The sequence below is a fragment of the Natator depressus genome, chromosome 8 (assembly GCF_965152275.1).
Source record: "Natator depressus isolate rNatDep1 chromosome 8, rNatDep2.hap1, whole genome shotgun sequence".
NCBI lineage: Eukaryota > Metazoa > Chordata > Testudines > Cheloniidae > Natator > Natator depressus.
In genome coordinates this window covers 20,798,554-20,813,071 of record NC_134241.1, presented here as the reverse complement: position 1 = coordinate 20,813,071, position 14,518 = coordinate 20,798,554, and the positions used below count along the sequence as shown (strand labels likewise).

Below are 14,518 nucleotides of genomic sequence, written 5' to 3'. Positions count from 1 at the left end.
AGATACTGCAGGCTGCTGGGAGCTTATTGCTGTTTCCTGTCTTGTCTGAGCTCTTGTTCTCTCTGAGGTGATGGGCTGGGATCTGCTCGGGTTCAAACCAGCTGGTCTTTGTGTTCCTGCCAAAGACATCCCAGCAGCAAAGTGAAATTGCAGCCCTTCCCTCCCCCATTTTGCCCCCCTGGCCCTCCCAAGCCCTCCTCATCCAGACAGAACAGCCGGTGGAATGAGATGGAGGAGGATGAGTTAGGGTAACACTTTTAGCAGATGATGATGGAAAAGGTAGCAACTCTCCCCTTCCAGCACTGTCCGGTCAGAGGAAATGCACATCACCCTCCTCCAGAAACTCATTGAGATCCATTCATAGCAGTGCAATGCTGGCCTCGCCTCCCACCCTTCTCCCCGCAGCTCCATCCCCAGCAAACCGAGCTGCTCCCAGAGCAGGCAGGTAGCAGCTGGTGGTAGGCAGGCTGCTGGAGTGAACCTGGCTTTGCCTTCCAGCAGTGACCCAGTCTGCAAAGCCTAGAAGCCTGGGGGTAACTCGGCTCCTCAGCACAGATGACAGCTAAGAAGCTGGAGGTGGGCAGGGAGCAGTGGCATATCCAGGCAGGTGTTAAGAAGGAGAGGGAATGAAATTTGAAAATAATTGTTGATGAAATGTCGGTTTTGTGTTGCCCGGTCTGGGTCTGTAATCCCTGGGACCCGGTGTCCCACCCCCAGAGGGTGAGGGTAACATTTTGTCAGGGGAAAGGCAACCTCTTCAGTCTCTGCCTAGGGCCAAAAGGAGGGTTAATCCAGGATGGTCTGAGCATGGGGAGTGGGAGAGGTGACTGGGCAACAAGGCAAGTGGTTGTGGGAACAGTGAGAAGGGGAGGGGGACTCACCTTGGGCACTGGCCTGAGGAAATATGGCCCTGTCGTTCGCTCCCCACCCAGCATGTGCCTGGAACAGAGAAAGTGGTTCTGGAGTGGTGAGGAGGGTGGGAACATCAGCCACAGAGTAAAGAAACAGGGCAAACCATGCCCTGTGGGGTGGAAGCAAAGCTCCTCCTTTCTCTTTGCATTGTGACTTTAGACCATGTGAGCACCTGAGGAGACCAGATATCCCAGCTGTCCTGTGATTCTTGTGCCACCCTCTTTATTTGGGAGGGGAAGGTACGCACACAGCCACTGAGAAGATGAAACCGGGAGGTGTATCAGGGCCTGGCCTAGAAGGGGTTAAAACGTAGAAGTTCCCATCTGGTGCTTTGTGGTTTGGCTGAGGGCAGTTTCCGCAGCCCCCCTCTCCTCGTGATTACCTGCTTCCCTTTAGAGCTGGGACAGGCTAGGCCAAGTGGAGGGCAGGGTCAGGGAGAGTTCCTTTGCGGGTACCTCTGGAGCTGTGACGTGGGCTCTGTGTTCACTCAGCAGATTGGAAACACATGTTGACAGGATGAAAGGCTGGTCTCTGAAGGCAGCAGACTGAGTCCCTGAATCAACCCAGCGCTCCAGGGAATAAAATTTTACATTTGCAGTAATGAAGTTCTTAAAATGCTGATAAGTTTGATAGAAAACTCAGCAGAGCTCTGTCCTGGCTCCCTTTCTTACTGATCCTGGAACTGCTTTGTCATTTGGCCTTAGACCAAGTGGGGAGGGGAGCTTGTTTTGCTCATGGACTTCACAAGCAAAGGAAGTGGCAGTTTGGCCACCCTATGCTTCTGGGGCCTCAGCCTCTCATGCAGTCTCAGCAACTCTTGGGCCTGCTGAATCTCACCTTCCAGCAGTGGTCAGGAAACGGCGAGCCTGGGGAAGGTCCCCTGTATTGCAAGGTTGGCCCTGTGGATGTTGTCATCCTTGGAAGCAAGTGTGTGCGTGTGCATGCGTGTGTGTCTTACTCCTGCTTTAGGGTAGGAGGAGTGATGCATCATATGCACTCCCTCATCCAGACAGGCTAGGATTCGCTTGTGGATTGGGAAGAGGGGTGGCCAAATGGTAGGTGGATTATTATTAATTCATATTCCAGTCGTGTCTAGAGGCCCCAGTGGGGGATCAGGGTTCCATTGTGCTTAGTGATGTAAAACAGTCGCTGTCCCCACAGACCTGTAATTACCACAAGTGTCAGGCACAGGGTTGCCCTCTTGGGAATATGGCCAGACAACTAGCAGTTGATGAACATGCTGGCAAATTTGCTTACAGCTAAAGCTGGCCAGGTGTCCCAGGTTGTTGGGAACATACTGGTTTTTGGGGCCTGCCCTGGCATCCTGGCTGTTTTTTAAATGCTGAAATGCCGTAGACCGTATTGTATTCACAGGGGAGTTGTTTACGGGCCCCACGGATGAGTTAGCTGGACTCCCAAGTTCCTTAGTAAAGTGAAACTGGTGGAAGTAAAACTAGAAGGCCAGGGGATGTGTGGTTACCCTCTCCCCTTCCTTCCCCCACATGCTGCCAATACCTTTCCCAACTCCAGGACAAGCCCTCCTGCTACCTTATTTCCACCCCCTACCCACCAAACCCTCTTGCACCCCTTGTGAAATGCTCTCCTGCTCTGACTATCTGCTCCCAAAACCCTGATGTACATCCCCTCCTTCCCATAGTAGTATCTAACAAGATGTTTGGGTTTGGCGTTCAAGAATCTGATCTCCCCCAATACAGTGGTCAGTCTCTGTCTCTCGTCCCTGAGGGAATCTCAACACTCTGAGAAATTGCAATGCTCCCTTTCCAGGAGCGTAGAGTAAATGTAATGCTTCCCTCTCCAGAAGTGTTCAATAAATATTTCTGTTCTGTATTTGGGAAAAAGCAGATGATGTAGTTTCGTTATATGATGATAAAACTCTTTCCATTACACTGGTATCTCAGGAAGATGTTAAACAGCAGCTACTAGAGTTAGAGATTTTTAAATCAGCAGGTCCAGATAACTTGCATCCAAGAGCTCAAAGCTGGCAGAGAAACTTGAATGCATCCGATGAAGTGAGCTGTAGCTCACGAAAGCTTATGCTCAAATAAATTTGTTAGTCTCTGAGGTGCCACAAGTCCTCCTTTTCTTTTTTCCATTAATGTTGATTTTCAATAAGTCGTGGAACACTGGGGTAGTTCCAAAAGACTGGAAGAAAGCTAGTGTTGTGCCAATATTTAGTGGGGGTGACCTGCATAATTATAGATAGGCCTGTTGTCCTGACATCGATTCCAGGCAAGATAATGGAGCGGCCGATACAGGACCTGATTAATAAAGAATTAAAAGAGGGTAATATGATTAATGCCAATCAATATAGGTTTATGGAATATAGATTCTATCAAACTAACTTGATTTTTTTAAATGAGATTACAATTTTGTTTGATAACGGTAACAGTGTTGATTTAAAATATTTAGAGTTCTGTAAGGTGTTTCATTTGGTTCCGCATAACATTTTGATTTAAAAAACTAGAATGAGATAAAATTAATATGGCACATATTAAGTGGATTAAAAAGGTCTCAAAATATAATTGTAAATGCGGAACAATCATCGAGCCGATGTGTTTCTAGTGGGGTCCTGTCTGGAACTGTTCTTGGCCCTACACTATTTAACATTTTTATCAGTGACCTGGAAGAAAACATAAAATCATCACTGATAAAGTTGACAGAGTTTGCAGATGATGCACAAATTGGGGCAATGGTAAACAATGAAGAGGACAGGTCACTGATTCAGAATGATCTGGACCGTTTGGTTAACTGGGCACAAGCAAGCAATAAGTATTTTAATATGGCTAAATGTAAACGTATACATCTAGGATCAAGGAATGTAGGCCATAATTACAGGATGGGGGGCTTTGTTTGGGAAGCAATGATTCTGAAAAAGGTTTGGGGGCTCATGCTGGATAATCAACTGAACCTCTGCTCCCAATGCAATATTGTGGCCAAAAGGGCTAATGCCTTTCTTGGATACGTAAATGGGAGAATCTCATGTAGGAGTGGAGAGGTTATTTTACCCCTGCGTTTGGATCCATGTGACCGCTGCTGGAATACTGTGCCTACTTCCCCCCCCCCCATTCAAGTACGATGTTTATAAATTGGAGACAGTTCGGATAAGAGCCACATGAATGATTAAAGGATTAGAAAACCTGCCTTATGGTGATAGGCTCAAGGAGCTCAATCTATTTAGTTTAAGAAAGAGATTGTTAAGGGCGATTGGATTATGATCTATAAGTACCTACACTGGGAACAAATATTTAATAATGGGTTCTTCAGTCTAGCAGAGAAAGGTATAACATGATCCAATGGCTGGAAGTTGAAGTTAGTCAAATTCAGACTAGAAATAAGGTGTACCTTTTTAATAGTGAGAATAATTAACTATTAGAATAACTTGCCAAGGGTTGTGGTGGATTCTATGTCACTGGCAATTTTTAAATCATGTTTGGATGTTTTTGTAAAAGATCTGCTCTAGGAGTTATTTGGGGGAAGTTCTATGGCCTGTGTTACACAGGAGGTCAGACTATGATTACAATGGTTCTTTCTGCCCTGAGAATCTGAGAGTCTCCAGATGTCTTCACAGTAGTGTTTCATGTTCAGCAGGAGCCTATGTTTGTGTTAAAACACATTGGATTACTGCTAGCGTACAAGCTGGGCCCCCTCTGCTGGAAATGTCTTGGTCAAACGAACACTAGTTCCTGTCCTGTTTCTCCAAGCCACCATGTCAGAACTTTGGCTCCCAGGCCAGGCAGCTAGGGAGGGCAAGTGGGGAACCTTTCAAGAACTGAACTTCACTGTGTAAAAAGGCTCCTGTAAAGGAATGCACATCAGTGGGAGAAACAGCTGTTTGAAAGGCTGATCATGCTGGGCGTCCTCCATCGGAAAAGCAGCTGGTCACATGGTGAGTCAGTGGCAAAGCAAGGGATAGAACCCGGGGTCCTGTCTCAAGGCCTCTGCTCTAACCACTAAACCACACTGATATGTGCTATCTCAAAGTTAGATGGCTCACTGTATCCCCTTTCTTTACTGATCTTCCCCTTTTCTCTTCTTTTCAGGGAACCCAATGGAAAGAAGAAGTCTGGTAAGGACAATTTTTCTTCTTTAATTTCAGCATCTCCTTCCTTTTGTCTTGCTGCCATTGTAACCTGTCCACGCAGTACAAGTTTTGGAGGGTGGGGGGAAGAGTCCATAACACCAGCTTGTACACATCCATTGATCAGCTGCAGCACCAATAAGTGGTGGGAGAGAGGTTGGCGGTCATCATCTTAGAAGCTCCATATGGAGTCACAGAAGTGGAGCAAGCCTCTCTGCTTGGATCTTTCCCTTCCACTGCTCCCTAACTTGGTTACTGCTTCACCCCAGATGCTGGTGGGCAAGATTGGGCAAGGGATGAGTGTGAACAGGAGGCTGATTTCCTGGCAGCCCATCCATGTGTTTCACTGCAAACCATTGTGAGCTCCAATTCTAGGCTCTTCTCTGCCTCCTGTATGGTGTCTCTGCAGGTATATAGGGGCCTCCAAATATAATGGACTTCCCCTGCCCTTCTAGAGTGTACTACATATAAGGGGCAGAGGGAATCCTCTGGTGGCATGGGGACAGTGGAACAACCCTCTTCCATTACCCCTTGCAGACCTCAGCATAGGGATGTGCTGGGGCAGTTAGGAGGGCAGACGGAACATAGCTGGAGTGTATTGCTCTCCACTTCTTCAGGGCTACAGGATTGTTTGTTGTTGATCTAACATTTCCACCATCACCTTCACCTCCATGTTTATTTCCCCTTCCCTCATGCTTTCTTTCTCCACCATTTTGTTCCTTCATTAGGGTTTATCCAGAGAACGGCTTCTTTCCTTCAGAGAGGTAGTAACAGCCACTCCCCGCTTGGGCTTTGCTCTTGCTTTGCCTTTCTGCTGGGCGACACCGGCTGTTTCTGTGTGGGGAAATCAGGGGCCCCTTGCAAGAAGCTATCTCACACCCCACAGCTCTGTTTTGTTGCTGGTTGACTTGAGGGATTGATGAGGGGTTGGGAAAAGAACATCCACTGGGTTTTGTGACTGTCCACTCGGGATGAAAAGGCCCATACAAGAGTCTTCTGTTGAGCCCTGACTACTAGATCTGAGTAGCTCAGTACAGTCTGTGCAGATTGGAGGGACTATCCTAAAGGTCTTCAGGCAGAGGGCAGAAGCTTTGTTTTGGGCTGGAAATGTGGAGCTGCAGGTGTCAGTCAATCCCTGCTCCTGGAGAATTGGCCTGGGCATGTGATATATTGGATGTGTTGACAGAGCTGTGTACACACACCCAAAGTCTTAGCTCCATCTTCTGTGTTCTCTTTGGCTCTGAAGGGCATCCCTCCAACACAAGACTTCACGGTGTCTTTCTCATCAGGTACCTACCATTGATTCTGGGCTTTGGTGCTGACATCTATCATTCCTTTATCCTTCTTTTCTGTCTCTTGGTACATCTATAGCTTGTGCCTTTTTGGAAAGTTCCCACCATCAGTTGATCTGAACAAAGCTTCTGGAGGACTATTAAGAACTTTCCAGTCAAATATTGCCCTACCACGTGATGGCAGAGAGAACAATGTCCCCCTGAGAAGACAGGGTTTTCTTTGTTCTTGGGGCACATCGTGCCCTTGGTGTTATCTGGTGTATTGCCTAGAGGATTTTAGCTATATAGCAGAGCACTGTTGGATGGTGGTTCCTCTTTTCTCTGGCTCTCACTGCCACTAGGTGCAGCTCTCTAAACCAGACCCTATGGCATGGCTTATACAACTCTCAGGTGCCAACTGCGGGAGCCTTCCACTGCTCTTTAGTGTCAGGCCGTGGCTGAGTCTCCTGTGGCAAAACAATGGGACAAGAGCAAAGTCTGCACGGAGATTAGATGCGGAAAGCATAAGGTTGTGGTGTAAGCTTAGGTGGTCCTTTGAGTGGTAGGTGAGAAAGCACAGAACGTGCCCCAGTAGTGTTGGGGACAAGTGTAGGCTGAAACTGTGGTTTCTCTTTTTCTTTTGCTAAAGCTGGTGAGCCTCTCAGTCTCATGAAATCCTTTTGTAGGACTGAGTGAGAGCAGCTGGCAGCTAAATGCGGGAGGGGAGGGTATTTGTATGCAGTGTGGAATCAATATATTGTTATTTCACCTCAACCCACCTGGACGGGACAGAGGGAACCTTACGGTCTTGGGTAGCTTTGATCGAGAGAGTGTGCTAAAAATAGCAGCGTAGCCATGGTGGCAATGGGCTAGCTGCCAAGTACAGTCCGGTCCAGAGGACTCAGGTGGCTAGCCTGAGCCACCACCCACACAGCCATGTCTACGCTGCTAATTTTAGCACACTTGCTCACTCAAAGCTAGTGTGTGTGCATCGACCCAAGCTGGAAATTACATCTCCAGTTGTTTTGTAGACATGCCCTTAGTCCCACGGACCCAGTGAGCGTCGAGGACGATATCTGGAGTTGGGGCTGGGGGTGCAGGGAGTGTTTCTGTGGTTGAATATTCCCTGAGGGCAGAGTCACAGCAGCCACCTTAGAGTCCATGTCTGTCCGAGCTGCCAAAGGCTTTTCAGTTAGCTGCATTAGCAGATTTGCTCCACCTGCTGCTGCAAACCCACCAGCAGGCCAGGTTTATAGGCAATGCCATTATGGTGAAAGGATTAGAGAGGCAGTGGTCTTACAGTCATCATTAACCTCTTGAATGATACTTGCTGTGCACCTGGATGGGAAGCTACTGGTTGTTTGCTGTGGCACCTGCTGGATCACAGCCAAACTCTGCTGCAGCAGGAGAACTCTGACTGCACCCATGCGGACAGAATTCCACCCTCATTCTGAAGGCCTGAGGGCTCTTAGGTAATGTACTGTAACAAGCAGGGGAAAGATGCTTGCGTAAATGTAACTTTAAGGCCTGGGGATGCCTCATGCCAAGATTCTTTTCAGAGACGATAGTTGATACCTTACATCTTCTAGCAGGGGATGGGCCCTTCCCTTTTCTCTCTTTTAAGGGATCATTATTTTAAAGATCTTTGCTCCTCAGGTCCATTAGCTCTTGCTGCTTATCCCTTTCCTATGCTGATCCTGACTCCACACACAGCAAGAAACAAAAGTGTTGCTTTAATGCACATTGTCCCTAAGGAACTAACAACAAGCTGCTGGTAACAAATTCTCAGGGATAGAATTGTTTTCCAATTGCGTATTTCTCTGAGGATAGTCAAGAGGTGTCAGCTGCCCTTTAAGGTAACATTAAGAAGAATAATCACTCCAGGGCCAGTGGCAGGAACAATCCATGTTTATAAACTGGATTTTCGTGGATATAAACAAATGTGCTGTTAAATGGCCATGGGTAATGTGCTAAATCCCCTTAACCCTATCTGGTGAAGAATGAAAGGAGTGAGTTGCTCAATTCCCATGAAAAGTCAATGAGAGTTGGGCACTGTACATTATAGCCCCTTTGAAAATCTGTTCGATGGCCTGTGTGCTTCTGGAGGTCAGGCTAGATGCTGGGGGGCACAGGAGGACTCCAAAGTCTGATTTTGTCCCTAATTTGTTTGTGTTTAAACTGTTTTACAAACCCTCCCACCCTTCCCCCCACACACACTATTTTCTTAAAGCTTCCAATAGAAAATATTTAAGTAAATACACATTCACCTCTAAGGTGTGTATAACACACACACTGCGGCAGTGGGCTAGTGCTTGAGAATCCAAAAGTGAAAATGACATTTTTTTTATATATATATATATATATATAATACACACACGCGCGCGCATGCACAAACACGGTGGAACTCATCTACCAGATTCTCAAAGGGCTAGTAACATAGATAAGGACATTTGGATGTTGGTTTTATTTTTAAATTATTCTTAACCTGGTCATGTCTCTTTAATTGTACTACGTGTTGTTGTATTACAATACTGCCTAGAGATCCCAACCAAGATCAGGACATCATTGTGCTAGGTGCTGTACAAACAGAGGAAGAGACAGTCCCTGCCTGAAGAGCTTCCATCTCAATAGGCAAGACAGACAAAGGACGGCAGAAGGGAAGAACAAGCCAAGCCCTGGCGTGTTCATAGTGGAGACCTTTCAAATCTATTGATAAATGGCAATTCCATATGATTTTTTTTTTAATCATTTGCAGCCCTGAGGAACTCGTTGGACAAATAAGAGGGGCAGCAAGGAGGGGCTTGCACTTCAGCATGTTCTCTGCACAAGAGCAGAAACAAATCATCACTGCAATAACCATGACATTCATAGACTCATAGATATTTAAAGTAAGGAGGGACCTCTGTGACCATCTAGTCTAACCTGCATAACACAGGCCAGAAAACCAGTGGAACAGGTGAAATAACAGTTGCACAAAGTCAAGCCAAAGGTTTTTTGCAGGGGAACAGGCGAAAGTGTTTAGCAAAAATGCCTATTTTCCCTTTTTTGTTTCCTGTTTCCGTTTGGAGATGGAAGTGTCAAAACACCATGAGATAGGTTCTGTTCTCTGTTATGACATCTCAGGGCCAAAATGGGAATGGGTTGGAAATCTCTCTAGCACAGTGGTTTTCAAACTGTGGGTTGCGACCCAGTACTGGGTCGTGGAACGTAAGGCACTGGGTTGCCGCAGCTGTGGTCAGCATCGCCGACCAGGCTGTTAAAAGTCCTGTCGGCGGTGCTGCCCGGCTAAGGCAGGCTAGTCCCTACCTGTTCTGACACCGCGCTGCGCCCCGGAAGTGGCCAACAGCAGGTCTGGCTCCTAAGTGGGAGGACCATGGTGCTCTGCACGCCACTCCGAGCCCTGGCTCCACACTCCAGCCAGTGGGAGCTGGGGGGTGGGGTGGGGGGAGGGGCAGTGCCTGCGGGCGAGAGCTGCGTGGAGCCGCTTGCGCACCTCTGCCTAGGAGCTGGACCTGCTGCTGGCTGCTTCTGGGGCGCAGCGTGGTCCGCAGTGCCAGGACAGGCAGGAAGCCTGCCTCTGCACCCTGGCTGCGCAGCTGACCGGGAGCCATCTGAGGTAACCCCGCGCCCAATACCCTGCCCCAGCCCTGAGCCTGCCCCCAAACCCAGAGCCCATTCCTACACACCAAATCCCTCATCCCTGGCCCCACCCCAGAGTGTACACCCCGAGCTCAGAGCCCTCACTCTCTGCCCCAGCCGTGAGCCCCTCCCACATCCCAAACCCCTCATCCCCAGATCCACTGGGTCGTGGGCATCAACAATTTTCTTCAACCGAGTCACCAAAAAAAAGTTTGAAAACCACTGCTCTAGCAAGCCTTCTTCTCATGAAACTTCCAGCCGGTGTTGGCAGGCTTCAATGCTTTGGGTAAGTGTCCAAACGTCCAACTGAACTGAACCGCCACTGCTTTTGAGGTTGATTTGTCACTCTTACGGTAAATGGTGCTGTGTCTGGTTATTGGTGGCCTGTCACTGGAGTGAACCTACCCATTTAGCAGTGCCTAGGCTGTGAGCACCACAATCCTGATCCAAAGACTTCACTGAGCTCTAGATCAGGGCCTGTTGACCCAGTGAGCACCCCCTTAATGGACCACATGCTTGTGGCAGTAGGTGCATTGGAGGCTGTTCATGCAGCACTTGGAAGGTCTCTTCATTCCTTGTTACAATTATTTGGCCCACAGTTCTTCTTCATAGAACTTACCTTAAACTTTCTCCCCAGGCACACACCTCTGGGTACTGCTCCCCCATCTTAAACCATAGATCTACTGCATGGTTATTTCTGAGACCCAACCTTAGCCATTTTATTGTTAACTCAACATTGTATTTTTGTGGTTGTGGATAATTACCCCAAGAGAAGGAGCTTCTGGAATTAACTCCTACCTCTTCCGCCAGTAGCTGTTTACTGCTTTCTGTTGCTGGTTTAATAGGTGTGGTGCAGGTGCCAGAATTGCCTGTTGAAGCTGCAAATAGCCCCAGAACAACGGATGTAATTATGTCTGGGGAAGCAGTGTTCTTCCCTCTCCTGTGTGTCTGTCCTCATTGGCTGAGTAAGTCCTCTGTTCGGTTTAAAGCAGAAACCCTTCAAAGGAGCAGTCAGAGCAGGAGAGGACATGGGTCCAGAACTCAAAGCACACTCAGTTTACTTTGGAGGGTTATTTTTAACTCACTCTGGCAACTGCCTCCCGTTTTTGACATGGAGGAAGCTCTAATTAACAGTAACTGAACCTCTGCACTGCGCTGCTCACCTGGAACACTGCAGATAGTCATTATAGTATGACACATGGAAAATTGCCCTTTGTGCCTTCGAATAGGACCATCCTAAAAAATACATCTTCCATTTAAACTTCTGTTATAGCAGTGGCTTCCCAGAGCAGGCTTTACATGTTAAGAACCTGGCACTGAGGAGTTGCTTGCCTAGTGATCATAGCCTCCCAAAAATTTGGAATAGACTAGACTATCTCCACCTTCGCCCTCCAGCTTTGGCTATCGCAGGATTGTTCCCTACAGTATGTTCTCCCTGGAGGGTATTCTCCAGGCTGTTTATTGTGTTCAGTTTTAAACTTCTCAAGTGGTGGGTCTCCCGTCACTTCCCTTGGGAGGTAATTCCAGACTAACTGGTCTTAGGAGTAGGATCCTTTTCCTGATATGCAGCCTGAATATTTTTGTGGCATTTCATCCCAATACTCTTAATCATGACCTTCACTTCTTACAGAATTCCTTTTTTTCTTGGGGATACACACCCTGCTGAGATTTGCAGATGGTCATCCTATCTCCTTGTAATGTCATAGCCATTCTACTGAGGCAATGGGCGGCTAGGATTTATGCCTCTGGAGGGGTCTTTCATCTGAAACTTGAGGACAATAGCTGGAACATATGCAAAGCCCCTCAGCAAGCTCAATCTAAATTCTGTGACAAGACCCCTGCTTTTAGCAACCTCCAGCTATAATAGCAACACTCCAGCTATAGTAAACAACACTTAGGTGGCACAGTTCCATTTCCAGAGCAGTTGGAAAATATTAGTTAATCCCCACCACATCCCAGAGAGATAGGAAGTATTATCTTACAGGTGGGGAAGCTGAGACACAGAGAGGTTAAATGATTTGCCTGAGGCTGCAAAATGAGTCTCTGGCAGAACCAGGAGTAGCATTTGGGAGCTCCTCGCTTGACTCCTTTTTTTCAGTTCTCTCGACCACAGTGTCTCACTCGTTAGAACTGTCTCCACTCAGATAACACATAGGCAAACAGCTGTGCCATTTATGTGGGTGGGTGGAATTTTATGATATATAAGGACAAACTGAGTTAGTAGAATTCCATTTCCAAAATGCAGCTGGTTTGCACCATACCCACGTTCCACAGAAGGAGTTGCACTGGTAATAAATACCAAGCAATGGCAGTGGATCTGTATCCAGAGCATTTTAATAAATGAAAAGTGTTTAAAAAATCAATATAGCCTTGCACGCTCTTGCCAATTCTAGTTACATTTTTTCCCCCACATGATGCATTCCAGCCTCCATCTGCTGGACAGACTCATTTCAGAGTAGCAGCCGTGTTAGTCTGTATTCGCAAAAAGAAAAGGAGTACTAGTGGCACCTTAGAAACTAACCAATTTATTTGAGCATAAGCTCAATGCATCTTAGTCTATACTGCCCCCTACAGGCTGAGAATATTCTGAGCAAGACCAAAACTTTTCTGCCTTTGTCTTTCTGCAGGGAGTGGACATGGCGGATTTTGGTTTTAGTTCTTTTGGTTGTAACTTGTATTAATATTCCATTCTATAGCTGGCAGGACTCTTCTTACCATAGTGAGCATTGTGCTCTCTCTTTATCCTGTCTGTACTTGTCCCATGTCCAGCAGAGCAGGAAGATGCTTTGGAACATGAGCAAGCAGGCACGTGTTAAACTGCAAGGCCAGCTGAATTCTTGGGGTTTTTAAAAATCCCTGTTTGCTTAAGCTCCATCCTCCAGAAGTGCAAGCTCAGAGCTCCTGTAGTGCCAGATGTAGTTACCACAGAAAATAACTCCACATATTTTACTTTGGCCAAAGGCCATGAGGGACAGCAGCAGAGACCCTGCCACAGGCTGCAAGTTATACTGGCTAACAATGTTCAGGGCATTAGTAGGGCATAGTGCAAACTCTCCTGCAGGCCTTACGCTCTCTACACATACTGGTCACATTTGGCTGCGTTTTCCCTGTCCTGCATGGAGAGTTGAAAGGCACTAAGCCTCAGGTTGATTTTCATTTGAACCACTGAAGTGCATGGTGTTTTACAAACATACAAGGCAACAGAGTCCCTCCCTGCCCATGAAGTTTCTGATGTAAAGGACCGATCCTGTAAGCCTTCGATGAGTGAGTCCTTTGGCAGCTATGTGCATAGATCAGGCCCTAAATGAGAACGCTACTAACGCATGACATCACAAGGGGGGGGGGCAATGGGAAAGGAGTTGGGTGGGAATGGGCAGAGTGAGACATAGAGGAGGGGGAATACTTTCCCCCTTTCTTTTTCTCTGTCAGTGAGTTGCTTTCCTTGCATTGTCTTTGGTTATTTATGTGTATTTTAAATAAGAATATACTGCAGGCAGAGGGCAGGACTTGGCAGTGGGGGCTAGTGGTGAAAAGCAAACCAGGAGACTGAATCTGAGGAGGGATTTTAATGGGGAGAGACAAGAGACAGTCTCTGAAATATATAGGGTTAGGCAATAAGGCAAAGGAAGGGGAGGGGTCTGTTTTGTCCTGTGAATGCTTGTGAAGCTGCTATGTCCAAACCCCTAGGTCAAGACTTTTAAAAGTGAGTTGTGACTTTGGGTAACCAACCCTGAGGCACTTCAGAGGGGCCTGATTTTCAGAGGGCAGATGCTCAGCACTTTCTGAAAATTCAGCCTTTTGAGGGATGTTTCAACTTGGCCCCCCAGAACCACTAGTCACTTTTGAAAATCTTGGCCTGTAAGTGTGCAGAAATAGACGGGAGCCCCTGATCAGAACAGCCTCTCTTGGGGTATTTTGGCATTTCTGCCTGGAACCAGGATGGGCAGCAGCAGTGAGAAAATAACCAGATTTTTAAGTTACTTTGTTCTCTTAAGCTTTGCCCAACTTCCAAAAAGTTTGGGTTGAGGTTCAGGGTGATTCTCAGTTCTTTGGAACCAGTTCTCCTGTCCATCACAAATACATGCACTAGTTAAAGCCTCCCTTGGTTTTTCCTGCAATTACGTCAATACCAGAGGAGACCAGGCAGCTGTTTGCATCTATGGTGGTGGGAATGCTTGTGCACCTCTGGAGTGCAGGCAGGAGGTGGGGAGCAGGTTAAGAGGCCTCACCTGGCTGCACTGATCTCACCTGGCCACTCATTTTCTCCTCTTCTTCGCTCTGTTTGATTCACCTTCCTCACGCTGGGGTCCAAATGATGCCCTGCTCCTGTAGCTTCTTGCAGGCCAGCAGTAGCCATGGAGCAGGTTGGTGATATGTGTTGTCATGAGCCATGGTGACTGGGTGCACAGATTGTGTTTTGTTCCCCACATGTAGGCAGTGACTTGGCATCGGTAGATCCCATGGTCCTGGAGCAGTATGTGGTGGTGGCAGATTACCAGAAGCAGGAGAGCTCTGAGATCAGCTTGTGCGTGGGTCAGGTGGTGGATATCATTGAGAAGAATGAATCAGGTAAGGAGAGCCCAAGTGTCTGTGGACC

At 47.4% G+C, this 14,518-nt stretch overlaps 1 protein-coding gene across 2 annotated transcripts in view; it reads left to right on the top strand.

Moving 5' to 3' along the window:
• The window catches only part of SH3PXD2B (SH3 and PX domains 2B), a 116,632-nt gene that overhangs the window by 86,504 nt on the left and 15,610 nt on the right, over positions 1-14,518 (top strand). For both annotated transcript variants that reach the window (XM_074960575.1, XM_074960574.1), the window contains exons 6-7: positions 4,974-4,999; positions 14,356-14,490. In XM_074960575.1, the coding sequence (XP_074816676.1) occupies positions 4,974-4,999; positions 14,356-14,490 (161 nt within the window). The remainder of the gene's footprint in view (positions 1-4,973; positions 5,000-14,355; positions 14,491-14,518) is intronic.